Below are 22,500 nucleotides of genomic sequence, written 5' to 3'. Positions count from 1 at the left end.
AAATTGTTTTTTTTTCTTCCTTCTTTTCCCTTGTGGTGGATGTGTGCATTGGCAGCTTTGCTCGTCTGGTACATTATCAAGGTGTTTGGATACGTAATCGTTTGTATGTCTTGCCTGAATTACGGCCTCAGAGAAGTCACTCTTGGGGATATTGACTTGATTGGTGAACTTTGCAATCAGGGGTTGAGAGGGAAAGGGCTTGCTACTTCAGTCAGCAGCTGTGGCAACCTCACCTGCGTCAGCCACGGGACGAGCTTATTGAGTCGTGCGTCATCGCTCTCAAGAACGATACGAGTCGACAGGCCGTGGGTTCGTGCGTGCTGCTGCCACCACCGTGCAGCTCCGAGGACGCATGAGGCTGAACTGTGCCCCTTGCTTTGCATTAAAAATGCCCCCCCAACACACACACACACACACCAATACAGACAGAGAAATAGACACAAACGCTCAGATGTCCACAGTGGCCAGTGGCCCTAACTCTACACACACACACACACACACACACACACACACACACACACACACACACACACAAACATAAACATGTACATCCTCCTTTAACTATTGTACTCTTGTCCACCCATGAGGATATGAAGTGCATGTACACGATGTACATGCTGCCCCTGAACACAGTGTGCACATGTGTTGTACAGTACATGCATAGCTAATGTCTCTTAGCATGAAGAACAATGGTCTGTTTATCCCCCTCGCTCCCCCATGTCAGTAGTCCGAGGCCTGGCGCAGGCGATTGTTTATGCACCGCTCGGATGTACTGCGCCGCCGTTTCCCCTCGTTCCACAATTGGGCTGTCAGAGCGCGCCATCGCTGGATGCCGTGCCAGTGTAATTACCCGCTAATGGACCCGAGGCGGCTATATCCGGCCGTGCGGCCATGCCACCTATACTGTACATACGTGCCCTACTAGAAAGCCGTGTGACGAACATGCATGTGCACGTGCTGACAAGGTAATTGCATTCATACGAAAATTCATTTTTAATGTGCAAACCCATTAGTGGTTTAATCCAAGGTGCTGGACTGGCATTTAGAGTCTTGTTGCCTCAGGATGTACAAAGCCGACATAATGCAGCGGAATTATTATGAGGGGATGAAATGGCTGAGATCTTATAGTTTCAGGGGAGCAATGCATCTCCTCAGCATGTCTTTCAAATAGAACATTCTGTATACGTAAGTGCACAGTCGTGTCCTGCTTGTCATTGCAAGGAAGAAATTGGTTTGGAAATTGGCTTTCCAGAGGCACAATCAAAGTCACTCATCTTTTCAAAGGTTTGCAACCGGTTTTTTTCGCTTCCAGCCGTTGCTTGGTGTTCTCCTCAGGGTGATCACGCTGAGGTAATGTGACGTGCAGCCAAAATGTGACATTGACTTTGACCTTAACCAGCCGGGAAAAGAAAAGCTCATCCTGTAGAACACCATAAGCCTCAAATCTACCATCTACAATGGCACGTACTGTAACTGCTGTGACCAGTCAGTTACGCTTCTAATGGAGCCCAGCACACATACACAAACACACACACACACGCAATACCCATAAACCACCTGTGTGGGCTTCGCCCTACTTTTTGCCTCTTCCACTTCCCATCACGCTTCTGCCCGGTGACCTTTCCTATCTCGGTGAGTGATTGTAACTGGCATCGCTTCCATGTGGATCCATCTGCCCTGTCCACACCAGCCCTCACCCATTTTGGGCAGGAGGCGACCTGACTACCTCTGCACCCATTAGGGTCAATGTCAGCCAGTCTACCGCATATGCATTTCTGTCTCTATCTTCTTGCGCACATACATATTGGCCTTTAGATTTTGCATATCTCATGCTTTATTTGAATGCACGGTATGAGTATATGCCATGGCATCCATGTGCATTCTATGCATATGAGTACATATACATTGTCTTGACATCATGGCTACGTACATGGCTGTACATACAGTACAGATGTCCAGCTGTGGCGTCTGGCATGACTTCTGCTTGGCTGGGCTGGGTCTGGATTCGCTGACTGCGGTGAAGGCTGCTCTGACAGCCCTGGGTAGACAGCGGGCGAGCCGAGCCGAGCGGAGTGGAGCGGAGGCAAAGCAGGTCAGGGAGGAGGGCCGTCTCTCTGTGTGCCTCGTGTTCAGTGCTTCCCCATTGCTCCTTTGGGCTTTCCTCTCCTCCTCCATCTCCTCCACCTCAAACACACACCGTCTCTCTCTCTCTCCCTCTGTTTTTCTCTCTCTCTCTCTCCCTCTCTTTCCTTCTCTCTCTCTCCCTCTCTTTCTCTGTCCCTCTCCCTTTCTCTCTCTCTCCCTGTCTCTTTTTCTCTCTCTGTCTCTCTCTCCCTCTCTTTCTCTCTTTCCCTCTCTTTCTCTCTCTCTCTCCCTCTTTCTCTCTCCCTCCTCTCTCTCTCTCCTTCTCCTTCTCTCCCTTTCTCTCTCCCTCTCTCTCATACACTTGTACACAAACTAACTCTCTTCTTCTCTGTCTCTGTTTCTTCCTCTCCCCGTGTTTGGTCATGCGGAGAGAAGGGAGGTGGGGGTGTTGAGGGGGGGGGGGGTTGTGAGCTGGCTCAGGTTGAGAGGTGTGTTCTTTGAGACGGGTGCAGCTGGCACGCTAGCGGTGGCATTGGCTCGGGCCGGTCGTCTGGCAGGGCCCCCGCACACCCGCTCGGGGAACAGGAGCCGGTCCAGAGGCGAGAGGCTGCGACTGAGCTGGAGCCCAGCAGGAAGATGTGCTGATTGTTTTCCCTCCAGTTCTTCCCCTCCACACCACACCACACACACTTACCCAAAAATACAGTACACAGACACACACACACACACAGACATCCCATTTGACACATCACATTGGCACATCTCTGTCTCCCACATCTTCTTATCTCTCTGTCTGTTTTCTAACTGCTGGAGATCACACAGCTCTGTGGTGTTAGTGTCTGCCTTTGTGTGTGTGTGCCTGTGTGTGTGTGTGCCTGTGCGTGTGTCTGTGTGTGTATGTGTGTGTGTTTGTGTTTTTTTCGTGCCGGGGGGGCAGCCTGCAGGATCTGGTGACGTCGTTTTGTTGGCACAGGGCCGCATCTTCTTACATGTCCAAACGGAGGCGCAACATGATCTCAAAACAGGTACATTACGGAACGAGCGCCGATGTGTATTTAAATTAATTACGTATGTAAATGAAGATTTGCCAGGGACTAGATGCATCTTCTCTACAGTAACAGTTTCGCGCGGGGAGAGAGAGAGAGAGAGACAGAGCGAGAGCCGCATAGTGAGACTTGTATCCGTTCTAACCCCTTTTGCAACTCCTAGTCTAGCTAATTAGCCCGCTAAACGTGGTTCAAGACACCAGCCACAGCAATTAGCCACAGAGCACAGGGGCCACTGAGCACGTGTGTGCAGGTGACAGACTTTGGCAAAGCTGCTCTTTCAAGCCCTTCACCACCCTGGCAAAATGATTCATTCCATGCAAGTTTTTAACCCCCCTCTTCCTTTAAATTCCAATTTCATGCTCGGAGACCAAACAACAAGAACCCCCAGCAGCCATCTTTTCCTCTTCAGCGCCTTCAGTCATCTCAATGGGTGGTTGTATACATACTCCTATATGGTATGGTGGGTAATGCTGCTATAATGAAACTTGAGAGATATTATTGTGGGTGCTAACCCTGTTAAGGCGTCTGATTTATGGTGTATGTCATGAGGGCTTAAGCTCCTTAGCACCAACCCCAGGATCTTCAGCTGCATTGTACGTGGGCTTGGGAGACAAACCATTAAATTAGGCCTGGCAAGCACATCCCTCACGAGGGAAACGACTGTGACAGCTGCGATCTCCCTCAAATATCCCATACCATAATCAACTTCTCTGCCTATTTTCACATACCCCCCCCCCCCCCCCACACACACACACACTCTCTCTCTCTCTCTCTCTCTCTCATACACACACACACACACACAGTGCACACTGGGATGAGATCACCTCAGGAGTTTTCCAGTGCCAAGGGATCGCATGTGGCGACAGATGCTTAAGTGGCGCGCACACACACACACACATTCGCATGCACTTAGAGACACAGGCCTCAATGATGACTGAACACACACGCACGCACACACACACACACACACACACGCACGCACGCACGCACGCACGCACAGACAGTGATTATGGTGCTGGGGAGGGAGCGTTTCCGTGCCACTGGAATGAGAGACTGTGTATTTAGAGTGACAGGAGTTGGCAGAGCACGTCGCCACTGTGAGCCAAACCAGCCAATCAGAGGCAGTTAATCAGCCATCAGGGCAGATTTACAACTGGCCTTCTTGCGCTCTCTCTCTCTCTCTTAATCTCTTTTCTCTCTCTCTCTCTCTTTCTCTCTGTCACTTCCTGTCATCCCTTTATCTCTCATGAATTGTCCCAGTCTTTCTGCTTCTCCCTCCTCTTGTGTTGCCATAAAGCCACTAGGCTCCTTTTTCTCTCCATCTCTCTGTCTCTCTACCTATAGTATTTATACACATCAATCTGTCTATTTTTACTCCGTAAATAGGGTAGCCAAACAGTGATGGAGCTCTTAGTTAAGCCCCACTATTACCTCTCTCTTGCGTACCCCCATCACTCCATCTCTCTTTCTCTCGGTCTCTCTCTGTCTGTCTATCCATCTTATCTATCAGCCAGTCTATCTCCGCTTCGTGATGAGAAACGGCACAGCCAAACACTGAGGGCACTTAGTTAAGCCAGACCACTACCTCCCTCTCTCCTCCATCACTCTCTCCCTTTCTCCTTCTCTCTCCTCCGTCACTCTATCCCTCTCTTTCTCTTTCACTCTTCTCCTTTCAGTGGGACTCAATTTGGTGATCTCTATCACCTAGTGACAGCCCCCCCCTTGCCATTGGGGATTGTGTGTGTGTGTGTGTGTGTGTGTGTGTGTGTGTGTGTGTGTGTGTGACTGCTGTGAACTCATGGTCTTGATTGACAAACCTGGTGCTGTATTGCCCTGGTACACACCAATCTCACACACAGAGTGATTTGTGTCCACACAGTACAACATCTACTACCTTGATTGCTGCATGCCGCCTTAAAAAAAGAGGGTGAAGAAAATGTCTGCTTGGCACAATAGTTTTGATGGATGTTGTCTGTGTCCAATGGGGAAAAAAAATTAAAAGTAGCGGGACTGCACTCGCAGACGATTTATTGTGTTGACTGTGCTGCACGGAGCTTCTTTTCCATTCTTTACCATTTGTCAGCCCGCTCGGAGGAAGACAGCAACTATTTTATACCCGCCATTAGATGGAGTGTATTCATCTCCCATATTAGGCCTTGAATTTTTTACCCCGTAATATTTTAGCATTTCATGTGATATGAAAGTAATAGCACCAGCCGTTTCACCCAGTGTAGAGACAGAGCTATAAATATCTGATAGCTGTTATGTTTTTATAATCAGTAATGTGGATAGTTCTGTTTGGGTGTATAAATGGTGGTGTCCTGTGTGTGTGTGTGTGTGTGTGTGTGTGTGTGTGTGTGTGTGTGTGTGTGTGTGTGTGTGTGTGTGTGTGTGTGTGTGTGTGTGTGTGTGTGTGTGTGTGTGTGTGTGTGTGTGTGTGTGTGTGTGTGTGTGTGTGTGTGTGTGTGTGTGTGTGTGTGTGTGTGTGTGTGTGTGTGTGTGTGTGTGTGTGTGTGTGTGTGTGTGTGTGTGTGTGTGTGTGTGTGTGTGTGTGTGTGGCCTCCAGGATGCCAAGTTTGTGGAGGAGCGGAGGAAGCAGCTGCAAACGTACCTGCGCATGGTGATGAACAAACTGGTGCAGACACTGCCGGAGTTCACGGCCCAGCCCACCAAGGAGGCACTGCTGAGGCTGCTGCCATTCTGCCAGTGAGTGTACACACACATGCATACAAATGTGTGCACACACACACACATGTATACAAATGTGTGCACATGCACACACACGCACACACACATGCACACACACGCACAAATGCACACACGTGCACACACATGCACACACACTCTCTCTCTCTCTCTCACACAGAAGCACACACATATGCACATACTCTCTCTCTCTCACACACACACACATGCACACACTTTCTCTCTCTTTCACACACAGACACACGTACACACATGCACACTCTCCCTCTCTCTCTCTCTCACACACATGCACACTCTCTCTCTCACACACATGCACACTCTCTCTCTCACACATGCACACACTCTCTCTCACACACACACACGCACACTCTCTCACACACATGCACACTCTCTCTCTCACTCACACACACAGACACAAACACACACACACACACACACACACACACACACGCACACTCTCCTTCACACACACACACACACACACAGGTCTACAGAGGCATACACAGGCCTACTATACACCCACCCACACAAAGATTTCCACATGCATGCACACTCACAACACAAACACACAAATGATCACATGATATACCACATACACTCACACACACGCTCACATCACACCACAAATTACATACAAATTAATGCACACACTTACACACACCCATACGTACACTGAGATCGCACCATGTAAACACACTCTCATAACGACACACACACACACTGAAACCAAATACACACACTTACTGTATATCACACCACATGGGCACATATTCTCTCACAGATGCACACACTTCCACATCACAGACTTGATAATATACACACCAGCCTTCCCATTTAGCACACCACACATACAGTAAAACAGCCGGATTTGATAACCAATTCTAGTCTATAGCAAGGCTACATTCTCAGTCGCAGCTTACCTCGAATAGAAACAGCAATCAATTATGACACATAACGACCAAAGAGCAGAACGTCTCAGAGATAACTCATTACATTTTCCGTGCAACGCACCTCAAGAGTAATATGATATGAAACACAACACAGCACTTAACAGCATATCTGAGAACATCACAAAGCACCTGAGTTATGTAATTATGGAAATCGAAAGACAGGTATTTAAAATTCATAGATTCATATTTATTCCATCTAATCCAGAGACTCTCACAGAGGATTAGCTGAGGACTCAACAAAATCAACTCAGCAGAGAAATCAGCTCCGATCTTGCAGCAGAACTGAACGTGGCTGCAACACTACCCTCCAGTACACAGCACAGCCTCCATATGGAGGAACGCGGCGACAGCAGCCATGCGACACACACGTAACCTGCGGGGCCTGTAGCGCCAACGTTAAACCAAACACGGACCTAAAACACACTCACACACCACACACACCCTGGCCAAGCAAGACGTTGCAAGACGTGCTGTGGTGTGGCTTTTGGTGTTTTGATCAGAGTCCTCTCTCCCGGTTCTGTTCTTTACCGGCAAAAAGACATGCATTAGGGAATAACACTTTAAAAGACGGAAAAGCGAACTCTCGTTCTTCACATCAAATGCGACGCAATTAAAATTGAAGTCCTTGGCGCAGCCCCGTCGGAGCTAATAGATTCCTTGTTGGCCGAGACCTGGGGGATGATTTGTACACTCAAACAGATGAGCCTGTGGTTAGCTCTCCTGTCATCTGGAAGAAGAGGGTCCAGTTGGACACAGCGCTGGTGTGCCAGTGTAATTAGGTAGGCGATTTTTACAGTGAAATATCAGGGTGTCGGTCTCTGTTCAGGAGATCAGAAAAAAGAAACAGGAGGGGTGGTCCTGCTGTGAACTAACACACACACACACACACACACACACAATCTCACACAGACACGCATGCACACACACACCTACACTCATGCACACATACACACACACTCTCTCTCACACACACATACACACACACACAGACACACATATAATCACACACGTACGCAAGTGACCTACAAACACAGCCGTGTCTTTGAGGGTGTGCTGCCATGAGCCATAGAGGACGAGCGAAGCCTCTTCATTTATTCCTCGCCTCTTCATTTCATTCATTCTTCATGGCTTCATTAAGGCTTGCGCATTCTCTTTGACTTTATTTTTACCTGGGTGTCCATTTGAACTGACAGCCTTACATTTTTATAAAGTAACCTACGTCTGTAGGCACATGTTCTTTTGAAAGAGTGAGCAGTAATAACATTGGGCATTTTTTTTTTCTCCGCGCAATCTATTGCTTCACTGGCACTGCGTACGTAACGTCTCTCTTGCTCTTTCTCTCCCCCCCTTTCTTTCTCACCCTCTCTGCCTCCTTTTCAAGCCTTGCCAAAGTCTTTCAGGCGGGATGCGAATGTCTTTTCTCTGGGTTATGTAACATGTCTGTGTGTTAGCCCACGACGGCTACTAAAGAATGTGTGTAGACATCAGGGGTCAGGTCCATCACTGTATGAACAGCAAGAGAGAGTGTGTATGTGTGTGTATCTGGTGTGTGGGTGTTTGTGGGTGCACATGTGTGTGATTGCTTTATTGTTTTGTGTGTGTGTGTTTGGGCCGGGGTTGGGAAGGGACAAAGAAAGAAAAGGGAGATGAATAACTGGATCGTTACCTGCAGCTGTTTGGCCCCCCTGCGGCACTGACGTGATTGAAGGCCTCGGAGCAGTGAACCTTTCAGACTGCTGTAGATGACAGAATGACCAGATCTCTCCCCATCTCTCCCTCCCTCCCTCTCTCCCTCCCTCCTGTTTCTTTGAGCCTTCCATTTTTGTCTCCACTTCCAATCTTCTCTCTCTCTCTCTCTCTTTCTATCTCTCTACCCCCCTCCTTTATCTGATGGCAGTCAGACCTGCCAAATGCGCTATTCCTCTAAGCAAACTTGCATCTGTTCCTCACTGATGACTAAGGCAGGATTCGGATCGTGATTCTGCAGGGCTGATAAAGGCCGATAAAAATCATGTCCTCCACCTCACAGAGTCGACGCCCCCCATACCCCACATCCCTTCGATAGGCTGTTGTAACCTTGTCGTGTTGTTTCCGATGGCAATAATGAAGGCTCCCGTCGATCGTGCCACCAGCTAATCTTGCCTAATTGTGCCTGCAGATGTGATCGATAGCCACGACCGGTCAATAAATATGTGTAATGGCGGCGAGATGCAGGCGTTTAGTCATCATCCTCGGGACAGCGGTTATGTCTCGTTCCACTGATGACTCCAGCTCATGTTAGTGGAATTACGTAAAGCTAATTACCTGAGTTACTCCTCTGGCCTGTTGAGAAGCTACACACACATTCTGTACAGCTGCGATCGATAGTGATTCCATCCAGACGTGACATGGTGTTAATAGTGCTCACCAGAGCCTGGAGTGACTCAAGGGCACTCAAGGGCACCTCCTGGCTTTCTCTTGTTGTAGGCCAGTGCGTTTCATTTTCTTTTGAGTATTTCTATGTAATGTGCTTCAGCTTGTAAGGCCTGGCATTCCCCTTGTGGTTACAGGTTCCCCTCCTTTTCAGTGTGAATAGAGCACACCTAAGTTTGAGGGTCAGGCTTGGGAAGAGCCTCCAGCCAGATTGAGTGGAACAGGGATTGCGTCCATCTGATGGCAGGTCACAAACAGGGTCGTTCATTCTCCAGACATCTTCTGCTTTATGAATAATGCATTTTTGATTTCTGTTGGATGTTGGATAGACCGAAACAAATCTGTTCAAATCATTAAATCAGGTTCAGTGTTCAGCTGCCAATGCTGCTGCTGCTGTTGATTTGATTGGGAAAGGGTGGCAAAGACACCACACTGTATACTGAATGGATGACAATTTTTTACACTTTAATTAACACTGGTGTACTCAATGCACCTAGTGAGTTGAGTTTAGTATGATATGGAACTAGATGCACAGTGCTGAGAACTTGGGAACTCACAAACACGGTAATTTGGATATGCATTATTGATTTTGTCATGTCTAATGGTGACTGTGGAGATTGATTCTGATACTCCCACCTCTCCGAGTACCATATGCCACCGTTTACTTTACCGCGCTCAGGAAATACGCCATTTTACATTATTGCCTCATTTTTCTTTACACACCACAAAGAAAACCGCCTTCAGGGCCCGTTGTGTATTAGATCCTCTGAAGTGCCGAGATCACTCATCGTTTTACTCGTTCTCTTCCATTCCGGGCTCTTCCCTCATTTCTAAATAGCTTCTGTGCACAAATCTCCCCCCATTATATTATCTGGGAGTCCCCCCCCTCTAGCCTCAGGAGCCTCAGGCTTTCAGAGGTTGCTAGCTTTGTTGTGCTGCTTGTGATCAGGCCTCTGGTATGTTTTGTTAAAGCTGCGGTGCAGTTTGATCTGAATACCGTAATCACTATTTAAGGTCGCCATGGCTTCGCGCTCACGTGTTAAGTGGGCTGTGATTGCTCAGTGAGCTATAAACACATACTGTTAAATTGTATGTCTCTCAATAAGTTGGAACAGCAGGGGTTCTGGCTTCTGTCAGATCAGTAATAGAAGACACTTGCATAGTTAATGACACAGTCGCACTTACACTCTGTCTGTCGTGGTACATGCAGATGAGTTTAGACAGAATTTAATAGAGTGAGGAAACTTTTTTTTTGTAATTCCCAAATGAATTGGAATGAAGTGGAATCAAAGCTAGTTGGATGTGTTCGCCATACAAAGTGGTGTAGCAGTGGCAGCCTCCCTGTGTGCGTGTGTGTGTGTGTCTGTGTGTGTAAATGAGTGTGGGTGATCTAATGCAGTGGAGCTCAGCTGTTTGCTCTGGCGCTGTGACCCCCAATCTCTCGCCCCGGCGATCCCCGCAGCAGCGTAAACCCCTGGGGCCACAGGCTTCTGTGCCTGACACCAACACATTGGCTCCACACACACACACACACACACACACACACACACACACACACACACTCACAGATGCACACACTCCACTTCACCCTATCTCTCACACTCACTGCAACTCCAGTCCCATTCATCACATGCGAGCTCTTCATCAGGAACTCTAGAGGGCATACATTAATATGACGAAGACAACCATTTTAACACCATCCAGCCCCTCAGACTGGGAGACAAGCTCTTGCAGATGGGTGTGGACGCTCACCTGGTAACCTGGATTACAGATTACCTGACCGAGCGACCACAGTTCGTCAGACTGAAGAACTGTCTCTCTGACACTGTGATCTGCAGCACCGGAGCGCCACAGGGAACTGTGCTCTCTCGAGTCCTGTTCACCCTGTACACATCTGACTTCTGCTACAACACCGAGTCATGCCACATGCAGATGTTTTCTGATGATACTGCAATTGTGGGGTGTATCAGGAACGGGCAGGAGGAGGAGTACAGGGGCCTGGTGGAGGACTTTGTGCAATGGTGCAAACTCAATCATCTTCAACTTAACACTTCAAAGACCAAGGAGATGGTGGTGGATTTCTGCAGGTCTAAGCCCACTCTGCTACCAGTCTCCATTGATGGGGTCAATGTGGAGGTGGTTAGCACCTACAAGTATCTGGGTCTCCACCTGGACAATAAACTGGACTGGTCAGCCAACACTGATGCACTCTACAAGAAAGGGCAGAGCAGGCTGTACTTCCTGAGGAAGCTGCGGTCCTTCAATGTGTGCAGTAAGCTCCTCAGGATGTTCTACCAGTCTGTTGTTGCCAGCGTCCTCTTCTATGCAGTAGTATGTTGGGGAGGAAGCACAAGGAAGAAGGATGCGGGGCGAATTGACAGGCTGGTAAGGAAAGCTGGCTCTGTAGTGGGAGCTGAACTGGAGTGCATCACTTCACTATCTGACAAAAGGACCCTGAACAAACTGATCAACATCTTGGACAATGAGTGTCACCCACTCCACAGCACTATTGTTAAGCAGAAGAGCCTGATCAGCTGGAGACTTCGCTCACTGCCTTGCACAACTGACAGACTGAGAAAGACTGAGTACCATGTTTGGTACTGTCTGTCCACTAGCCACTTGTACCACTTTATGCCTCACTGTTTGCATGCTATATTAGCACATTAGCACATATGCATAACCCCCCCCCCCCCTCCATGCCACAGCCGAACTGTGGCCACACTTATACATTTCTTAAATAGTTAAATTTATAGATATATAGACTTTACTTTACTTTATTTCTGCATTGCACTATCACCATGACCACTATCACCATTGCACTACCACCATGGCACTCATTCACATAGAGCACCTTAGAGCATACCATACCTTACTATGCACAGAGAATCACAGGCTCAGTCCCTGCCTCAGTCATTGCAAGCGCCTCTGATTGATTAATCACCACTATATGGATACTGTTTTTAGAATTGATTTAGATTAAGTGTTAGTTAGTATAATTTGTATTTTTGTAATTTGTATTTTAGTATATTTTTATATATTGTATTAAGTGTTAGTTAGTATAATTTGTATTTTAGTATATTTAGCATATTCTTTATCTTCTACTGTCCTTATTGCTTAGTTGTGTTTTTATATTATATACTTTAATTACTCTTTCTGCTGTTAAAGAATGTGTTTGTGTTGTATGTATTCTGCTGAGACCTTGAATTTTCCCTGGGGATCAATAAAGTATCTATCTATCTATCTAAGTAAGCAACAGAAACACAAGAACAACACACAAAAACGTTATGGAGTATTAGAATCTGTTAACCTCAGGGGCAAATGTACGTATTCAAGTGCTCTATGTGCATATGCATGTGTGTGTCTGCATTCACACACACACACACACACACACACACACACACACACACACACACACACACACACACACACACACACACACACACACACACACAGGAGTTGTCATATTTATGTGAAAGAGGACACACTTTTCATTAGAAAGTCCTACATTTACATAAGCCACTTGATATGTGTATTTGAGAAGACGTCAGGTTAAAAAGTAAAGTACAGATTGTGTGTGTCTGTGAGTATGTATGCGTGTGTGCGTGTGATTTTGTGGGCATCTCATAATCTCATTTACCTCTCGTTGCAGGGATACCCCGAAGTCGACCGACAGCGGGTCCAAGACGGCTCGCTCCAAAGCCTCGTCACGCTTCCCTCGACTTGGACGCAACCAGAACCGGGAGTCCCGCAACCCGGAGCCCCAGAGCGGTGACCTCTAAACCCCTCTGCCACAGGAGGACAACTCTGGGTCTGACTGCCGCTGAACTCTCACCTTTGACCTCTGGTTCACAAACTTATAAGACTTGGAATATACATGGAACCTTCTCAGATGGTTCTGAACTGGCAGTGTTTGCCTCCTTTTCTATCTTGGATGTATACAAACTTACACACGCACACGATGCTCACAAACACACACACACACACACACTCATAACACAGACACACACATTTAAAGGCGTATTGTACATTCTATCACAAGTGGATACTAGCTGGGTCTAGAACTGCCATCAAAAATGGAGGTTTTACTTCTTTTTTAAGTTTTGTGGTGGAAACTTATCAGTTATGGTGCCTAGTCATTTTTTACAGCCAATGTTTAGCTCTCTTTGTTGAGAAAGGGGAAGGGGCAGAGCAGTATCCATTTTACTGTACCAGACTAACCTTATCTTATCTCAATCATGACCGCGGCTTACGCCCCATTCCCCATTCTCAATGACCAAGGCCGAGGACATTCATCTTTTTTAAAACATGTTATCCAACCACACGGCATGTTCAGCATAGTAAACCAAGAATCATTACTCAGTCGTGTCTACAGACCATGTCCGAGGGGAGATGAAAACCCACATACTGCACAAACTGCCTGCGCTCTATACAGATCATTATGATTGTTTAAATATATGTAAACGAAAACAATATATTGGACAGACAGGACCTAGTTCATTGTATGTGAATGTCAGCCATTGGAAAACACTTGAACATACTGGAAAAAAAGTGCAGTTTGTGTGCATTGCCACTGAGTTGTCAAACAAAAAAAAGACATTTTTTGAGGCAAGTGGTTCATTACTAGAGGATGGTGGATATGGAGACTGGGGTCCTTGGAGCCAGTTGCTGTGTGAATGAGAGTGCTGTTATCAGATCATGCTTCTATTCACATGGTAAAGGCTACAAGGAGCCGCTGGAGGCTAAGTGGAGCTGAGGCTGGGCATTGCGGTGAGCTCTGTAGGGGCTCTCATACACCATCAATAGAGGAAGCTGCTTGAAACATCACTCCACTGGCCCGACTCCATCTCAGCCTCAGTTTCAAGCACAACATCCGTATCTGAAGGGAACTCGACCAAAGCCCATTTCCAATCGCTCTCTCTCTCTCTTTATGACAAGTGGCACCACTTTACTGTTGCTCTCTACATAACCTTGTTATGAGAAATAAAGGGACAGTCATATGCCATGCTTTAGAGACATCAGCCAGTCTCTTACAGGCCTGTTCCATGGGTTTTGGGAGGTGGGGGGGGGGGGGTCTGATTGACTGTCTCTCATTACTCAGCATCCCTCTCTCTCCCTGACTCCCTCTCTCTATCTCTTTATATCTATCTCTCTCTCTTTTTCTCTCTATGTCTTTCTCACCCTCTTATTACCTCCTAAATCAGTGTCACCACTCATATTCTACCACTATAAATGCCAGACAGGGGAGAGAGCCAGAAACACTTACCTTATGTCTGGTCTCAGGCACTAGAGGTCCAGCTCTAATGGCTCAACAACAACTTGTCCCCTCTACTGCTCATAATCTGTCCTGTTGTATGTTGACACTGGTGCTCAGGTAAGATGGGAGAGAACGCAAGGACACCATCTTGGGATTCTTCAGACTGAAACTGAGGCTGTGAGCGAGCACTCCCCAGCTAGCCAGCCTGCGCAATCGCACGTGACAGCTGTCCTTGCCTTGGCATGACAGCCTGCCTTAATAGAACAGATGAATAAAGATAGGCAATTGAAAACCTCCAGTGTTGAGTTCAGTACATTTGTGATGCATTCTCCGACAGCCATGACCTTGAACTGCGCTGGAAGGGGGGAGGATTTTATTACAGTAAATATGCAGCAATTTTCAACTCTGCATAATGAAGAAGCAACAGAGACTTGTTACAGTAGCCTGTAACCTACCTACTGTATCTCTACTCTGCTCAAGGTGAGGGGAGTCATTACAAGAGCTTTGTTGTGTCACATTAGTCAAGTTGTCCATCAGAATATGGGATTACATTTACACTCCTTATTTGTATACAGATTTTAAGAGAACAAAAGCACTGCAATGGAAACTATTACCTTATAAATGTTTCAGATAATATGATATCTTTTAACATTTAATATTTAGCATTTTGCCTAATTTATATATTTTTTTCTTTTAATTGGATTAAACACATTTTTGTCACCTAGATAAACTATTTTGGTATTTTAGCAGGACTCTTTGTTTACCTTTCACCTCCCCAGCCAAATGCCTAAACATGTAAACTCTGGTTCTTAAAAAATAATCCTCCCTGTGTGGTTGACAAATCACATTGTTAATCCATGTAGCCCGTGGCACATTACCGTTTGTAATCGTGAGAGCTCCATCAAAATACTGCTTATTCGCTCGCTGGCAAACGGCCAAAGCAAGCCTGGGTGGAATGACTTCATTGGCCACCTCCAGGTCTACACACACCGGAATATGGCAAGCTTCCACTCAGAATAGGATGAACGATCTTGTCAGTGTTTCGCTGGAGGTTTGGTCACAGTTGAGTGAGCCCGGGACAAACACGCGCTCAGCAATTTCTCTCACACCACTCCCGCAAGTAAGTCTACTAGGTTCACCGAGACAATCTGTCAACGCCATATTTAACATGGCGTTGAATTTCCATTTTACCTGTCACTGAGACCTCAGAAAGTTGTCTCATTATTAACTAATAGCTTAGCTGTTTTCGGGTCTCAAAACACTTGCCATGGATGTCAACAGACGGCAGATTCCTGTTCATTATCGCCATGTATTTTCGTTCGTTTTCGTGTTTAGTTTTGTAAAGCCACATGCGATGACCTTGGTTAAGGCAAGGGTATAGTAGGCCTATAGCCCAAGTAGGCAAGTGTAGTCTACAACACACACAGCATCAAAATGTCTTATAGGCTATTGCATAAAGGCTAGCAACAGGTTGATTATACATTTATATTTCTTACATATCAAGCTTTAAATTAACAGTGATGAGATGTGTGCAAGTGAACACTGCTTAAGCCAGTGACCTAGGCTGGCTGTTAAAGGTGAGAAAGGATTGCCAACAAGAGTTTGGTTCCAGAACACTATACCTCCATTTTTAAAAACATTAAAGGTTAAAAAGTCATGTTATTTAATTTCAGGTAATATCAATGAAATTACAGTTGTGTTGTTTTCATTGAGTAAAGATAAATCAAATAATAGGATACCCAATTACAGTTCAACTGAAATTTCTTGGAAAACCAAATGGAGGATAGTGTTATGGAACCAAACTTTTCATATAGTCTAGGATTAAAAACATGACCATTCAGTCCTATAAACCCCAGTACTACAATCCCATGTTCCTGCTAGTCTAGGATTAAAAACATGACCATTCAGTCCTATAAACTCCAGAACTACAATCCCATGTTCCTGCTAGTCTAGGATTAAAAACATGACCATTCAGTCCTATAAACCCCAGTACTACAATCCCATGTTCCTGCTAGTCTAGGATTAAAAACATGACCATTCAGTTCTATAAACCCCAGTACTACAATCCCATGTTCCTGCTTGCCACAGGTGTTTTAGACACACAGCTTCTTCCATGTCTCTGAGGCCCTGTTTGCACTACGAAAGAACGCATGTATTTTCATGCGGTTTGGCCTTTCATTTACACGAAAACAAAGGTTTTATCATTGGCTGTTAATGACTGTTTATCACTTTTATCACTGTTTATTATTGTTTATTATTTCTGAAAACTCTGGCCAAAGTGGAGATTTGGGAAAATAACGGTTTCACATTAGCATGTAAACAGGGGTAAACAGCGTTTTTGCATTGTGAGGTGATGTTCCCTCGTTTGTTTGACATCTCTGATTTTAGCATCGGTGTAAACAGAATTATTTTTAAAACAAAGGAGGGGAAATATCAGTTTTTCAGAATACCCTGCTACGTATACAGTAAATGTGATCTGAACACCTGATAGATACATAAAGATGATCATAAAAGACCATGCTGACATTCCAAAACGTTATGCTGTATATGTTCTGAAAATAAAACAGCGAAAGAGGTTCACTAACAAAAGTTGGAACACTGAAAGAAAACCTAATTCAATTCCAAACTGCATGAGAGGATACAGCCGACAGGTTTGTAAATACAACTTGTGGTTTGCCTAAACAGCTGAGGAAACCTTGGCAGATTTGGGATGGTAATTTGTGGTTCCTGGGGGATCATCTGTTCCTCTTGGCTTTGTGTGTGTCAGAGATGAGGAGCTCGGAGGAGAGCAGCTACATAACCACCTGGAGCACTAGAAACAGTCTCTGTGTGCCACAGTCGTTTAATATCTCACCTGTTATCTAAACGAACATAAACATTACCATCTGCTGATTATATCATAGCCTATCAACATCAGCTTAGCCAATTTTATCTGGGAAGTGTACTGAGAAACAGAACTCTGGTATGGGGAGAGGGGAGAATGGGATTGACTCCAAATTGACCTGGAGGTAGAAAGTAGAAATTCTATAACCTAATCTTTATGGTCACACAACCTCGAAGCCAAAAGGTATGAAAACATGCTAGTAGCATAGGCGGTGGCTGCTTCCCCCCATATTTGATCTGAGCCCTGGCTCATTTTGGCACCGTGACTGTTTGGGGCCAGATTATTACCGGCATGGTCCTAATCACTCACAGCACACCGTGCCCCGCAAACACCTGTGCCACATTACTCAGTCTGGTCACAGCCTGGCACATGACATTAGTAACACCCGCCACCCACGGGCACGGTGGCAGTGAGTGCAGAGTGCTGCCACCTCGTTTATGGGGACGTCTGGTGATGTGCCCATAGTCTGCGGGGCATATGGGCTACAGCATGTCACAATTGCACCGCGGCGTTGCCAGGGTGAATCTGTACCCATGAAAATAATCAAGAGCACAGCCCTTGTCAAGAACGTGTAGCTTTGCTTTAGCTTTAACAAAGCCACCACTGCCGTTGCGACCTGCAGCATGGGGTAGAGCTGTGCGTGAACAGGCAGAGTGTAATTGGACCTTTAATCACTTCAGACGGTATCTGATGGTGGGAGCAGATAGCTCAAGAGAGTGAAAGAGAAGAGAAGAGAGAGAGGGAACGGTGGGGAAAAAGGGAGGGGAAAGAAAAAAACAGAAAAACAAAGAGGGAACGGCGCAAGCTGCTTGGCCTAGTTACCAACTCGGAGTGGAGTGGAGGCTTCCCTACAGCACTACAGTCTGGTTTAAAACGATTACCGCGCTCAAATCCTGCCAGACAGAAAGCGTCAACTTCTTGCTTTGCTGCGGCGCCCGCCGCACAAAAGATCCCTCTACCTCGTGGCTACAGCCACCATAGCCTGGTTTTCTCTGCTTGGTCATGGTGACGTGAAGCTTTGTGGTGTCTGTAGCGCGGGAGAATGAGGAGTGAAGCTGTTATGGTGGACTGGACTCTTATTGAGTCGGCACCATGCTGAGGGTCGGGCCATATTTTGTTCCGCTCCCACCGCTGCTCTCCAGCCCGGAGATAACGACGGCGGCGCGGGAGGAAGAGATGAGACCGACCTGCACCGTGGGGAGAGAAGATAGGGTTAAGCCAAAGTATCTAGACACGAAATGAGAAAAGAAAATATTATAGTAAGAAACTAATATTCCCTTGTTTCCAATCATCTGAACCATCAGCATGCCAGCTTCTTAACCGGGGCGCAGTTTCCAAATTACATAAATGATTTTGTCATATGTTGTTTCCAAACAACAGCTGGTTGATTGCAGCTTAAATGGCACCAGTAACAGACAGCTGCCTCCAACAGCAGGGCCTGATAAATGAAGGTATTTTCTTCCTCTGTAAACATTATATGATCTTTCCTTCTAACTGTCAAATGAACTTTGATTGCATTACTGAAACAAATCTACTTTGGCATAGTATAAGGTCACCGTTAGAATCAAAGGACCTGTTTGCCTGTAGCTATGCCTGCAATTTCATTTCTTTCCATGTAATGACTTTGCTGCATTCCTGTTCAAGTTTTGTCAGGGATGCGGTATCACCTAGCTTTAGCTGTTAGCTTTCACAGGCGCTTGACTGAGGTGTTTTCCCTCTCCACACTTTCAGAGGCGTCTCCATCACACCTTTGCCTCAGTCCAATTAATGCCATCACTTACTGCCATATCACTGCAGATGCCAGAGACTCTGTCTCTTTCTCCCCCCATCATTACCCTGCACCATCACCCCAGGGTCTCTGTTGTTCCCAGAGTTTCCATCTATTATAACTCAGCAGCACACAGCAGCCTTGCTCTCTGACAGTTCATTTTAAGTGCATTGGAATTCAGAATGGAGTGGCAGTTATCACTACTCTCCGTTACATCCTCAGAATGGGTTTAATTGATGACAGTGTTTTTGTAGAAGTAGAAATGTAAGGAGGTCAACATTTCAAAACATTACAGCAAAAGGAAGGAATGGTGCATGTTAAAACAACCGTGATAACTGAATGAAGAAGCATAACTGTGTATAACCACTGTGGAAGGCATCCTTTCATTTTTTCAGACTTGAAATGTCAAAGTCTGAAATGTCTCAAATCTTGATTATCAACAAAGCCAAACAAGGGACAGTGTTTTTTAAGGACTCCAATTGACATTCAAGCAACAGTGTTACAATCAGAAATAAGCAAAATCATGACATTCAGCCATTAAGTTGCAATATGCATGATCTGATTTTCAAGTTAGCTGTAGTTAGATATTTTGAAACAAAACTTATCCACTCCTCTCCTAGCCTGGCGGGCCATCCTATATCATTGAAATGTATAGTCTGGAATCGAATCATTCACCTGCTTAATCCAAGGGGCGGGCAGATAATTGTCTTTCAAACTGCCTAGGCATGCAATAGGCCAGCGCTACGACCATATCCGTATCCGGTCGGCAAAACGGCAAATACATCCTCCTTCGAAAGGAATGACTTAAGTGCATTGTGTTGCTCTACTTTCAAAGAAAAGCACAAGTCCAACTCCTCCAAAGTTGACGCCAACGCCGATTCAAACAACCGCTCTTCGTTCGCCATAGCCACCTTCCTTGTTGTTCACCGTCGCAGGACTGTCGTTATCCTGTTAAGCCCGCCTTAAGACTCTCCACGGTGTTAAGCCAATAGAAATTCCTATGGTTCGATACTAGACGTACAGGCTGAGCAAATTAATATGCCGCCGCTAGGGTGCGTCTAGATTTCTAGGCTACTCCTCTCCCCCAACCCCTGTCTCTAGTGCAACCTTCTGCCCAGATTATCACAGATGTTCTCACTTTTGACTAACATCTATCGAGCACAATTATATGTACAAACAGATCTTTAATTATGTTCTTTTGATCATTGAATTTCACAAAGGAAACCCTACAACATTCTATTCGGAAAACTCTTTGGCACTCAGCTATGGCATTGTTTACAGTTCTAAGACTCAAAGCAGACTCGATAGGAGTCTCGTGTGAGAGTGAGACAAACATCCCTTTGTTTTCCCCAGAGCGCAGTGCTGTCCAATATGACAAGCCTACCCTGGTGTGATGATCAGTGCATTTTAAAGTGTGCCTGCATTTTTCAGCACTTCAGACATCTTTTAGGTTTACTCATTAAAAAGAGAAAACTGACGAACAAGGCACAAAGCTTCTACGATAGAATATATGCAGCCGGCGCCTGTGACTTATATACAGTAGCTGTGTAGGAGCCTACTGACAGTGACGTCGCACATGAATATAATGTCCATGTAAATTGAGCTTCATACAGAGGTCACTCTGTGCTTAGGGGCTCTTTTTCACTTTGCTGGCTTAGCCCTACCTGCCACATTGTGGCGTCGCTAATGAGAGGATTTTCTGCCAAGCCCCGCTGCTAGACGTGCTAGAATGACGGAAAGGAACCTCCCCTCCATCTCCTGAGCGCTGCTTCCGTGCGGCCACGCAGAAAGGATGGCTCCGTCTCACTGAAGGACGGCTATTGTGTCCTTGTCAGCGGCTTGAGGGGCCCCTGCCTACCTGTGGGTGAGCATCAGACGTCTGACATTGGCCTCCCGTGAAGCCCCCCAGCCTTTGAATTACCCACTCGCTGATGAGGAGGGCACCCCACAGGGGGTGTCAGAGGAACTCGAGACCAGCAGGTGTGCCCTCTTCTCTTCTCTCTTTTCTTTTCGCCCTCCTCTTGCGTTCCCCTCCTTTCTTCTTCTCACCTCTTAACTCCATCCTCATTTTTTATTCCCCCTCGCAAACTTTCCCCCGTGCCCTCCCTCCCCTTTCCGCTACTCTTTTTGTCTTTCCTTCCTCCCTTGGTTTCCGTCTCTTTGTCATCCCTCCTCTCCTTTCCTGTCATACACTCTCCTGTCCTCCTCCTCTCTCTCTCTCTCTCTCTCTCTCTCTTCTCCCGCTGTCAAGTAGGGAAAAAAAAAAGATCGCACTCCCCTGTCGAGCAGGGTGCTGTTGAAGAGGCGGCCTTAGCCAGCGGTGCTGAGGCACATCAGCGTGTGAGATTGAGCCAGAGCCAACCGAGGGCTAATGGTGAGAGCTGAGGCGGGCGGCGTGGAGCCGCGGTAGAGTTACAGTAGAGCCTTGCCGGCGTTGCGTCAGTCACCAGTCACTCATCGCCCCTCGGAGAAATGCACAGCCTGGCACCGCTAGCTGAGCTGCCACTGAAATGAGCCGGGTGAACCAGGGGGAACAGTATCACTCCTCTATAGCGCTTTGCATGAGGTCTAGTTTCAAGGCTACAGGTGGGGCATGTTGAACGTGCTTTTATTCCTTCCACTCACATCTCATCACACAGGTAGGTGTGACTCGCCCACTGGTACTTGAGTCTTTAAGCAGCCGCGCGCTGAAACAGCCCCCCCCCCCCCTCCGCTCCACCCCCACCACGGCCCTGGGCACCCGCTGGCCCCCCCTCTGCGGTCCGCCCGGCCCACGGTGGTTGCGTAAGCCGCCCGTGTGTCCCTGAGCCGTGTGGAGAGCCATGGAGAGGACAGGGCTCCCGGCAGCTTGCGCTCTGTTGTCTGCTGGTAATCCTCTCCGCAGGGACACGTCCTCGTGGACTGGGCCCAGGCAGCTGTGCCGCGCCGGCTCCTTTGTGCTTTCGCTTTCCCCAATTTTTTTTTTTTTTTTTCCTGCGCGCCGATTTTGTGCTCAACGCTTTGAACACAGACGCATGAGCTTATTTCTTTACTTAAACAGTTGGATCCATTTGGTGTGTGGGGATTGAGACGGTTTGGACAGAGATTGATCATGATTTTTCAGTGTTTGAGTATTGGCCTGATGTTTTTATAATCATCTTTTAATTGGAAAACATTTTTACAGAAACATCAGAAGGTCATTCAAGGAGACTTGAAATAGATGAGAAAGGGAGATTTCCTTTCCTTTAAGAAAAAAACTCACAGGTTTATACTGCTAAGAAGATAATTATCACAGGTACTAGAACAAATTACAGGGTTCTGTTTTTTCCCCCACACACTCAAAAATATATTTTGCAAGTTCGACTCGTTGATGTGTGTCTTCCATTTCTAAAGCCAAGGCCATCTCGTTAAGC

General features: G+C 46.5%; 1 protein-coding gene across 2 annotated transcripts in view; it reads left to right on the top strand.

The window, feature by feature from the left end:
* snx29 (sorting nexin 29) overlaps positions 1–14,220 on the top strand; it is a 107,203-nt gene extending 92,983 nt beyond the window's left edge. For both annotated transcript variants that reach the window (XM_076298445.1, XM_076298446.1), the window contains 2 exons: positions 5,701–5,840; positions 12,852–14,220. In XM_076298445.1, the coding sequence (XP_076154560.1) occupies positions 5,701–5,840; positions 12,852–12,981 (270 nt within the window). In that variant the 3' untranslated portion in view covers positions 12,982–14,220. The remainder of the gene's footprint in view (positions 1–5,700; positions 5,841–12,851) is intronic.
* The last annotated feature ends 8,280 nt before the right edge of the window (positions 14,221–22,500 follow it).

The sequence above is a fragment of the Alosa pseudoharengus genome, unplaced genomic scaffold (assembly GCF_046254945.1).
Source record: "Alosa pseudoharengus isolate Yale_2024_CS ecotype anadromous, Long Island Sound unplaced genomic scaffold, YU_APseudo_1.1 YU_APseudo_1.1_scf_21, whole genome shotgun sequence".
NCBI classification, from domain to species: domain Eukaryota; kingdom Metazoa; phylum Chordata; class Actinopteri; order Clupeiformes; family Clupeidae; genus Alosa; species Alosa pseudoharengus.
Note: the sequence above shows the minus strand (reverse complement) of the source record. Positions and strands in the feature narration are given on the sequence as shown.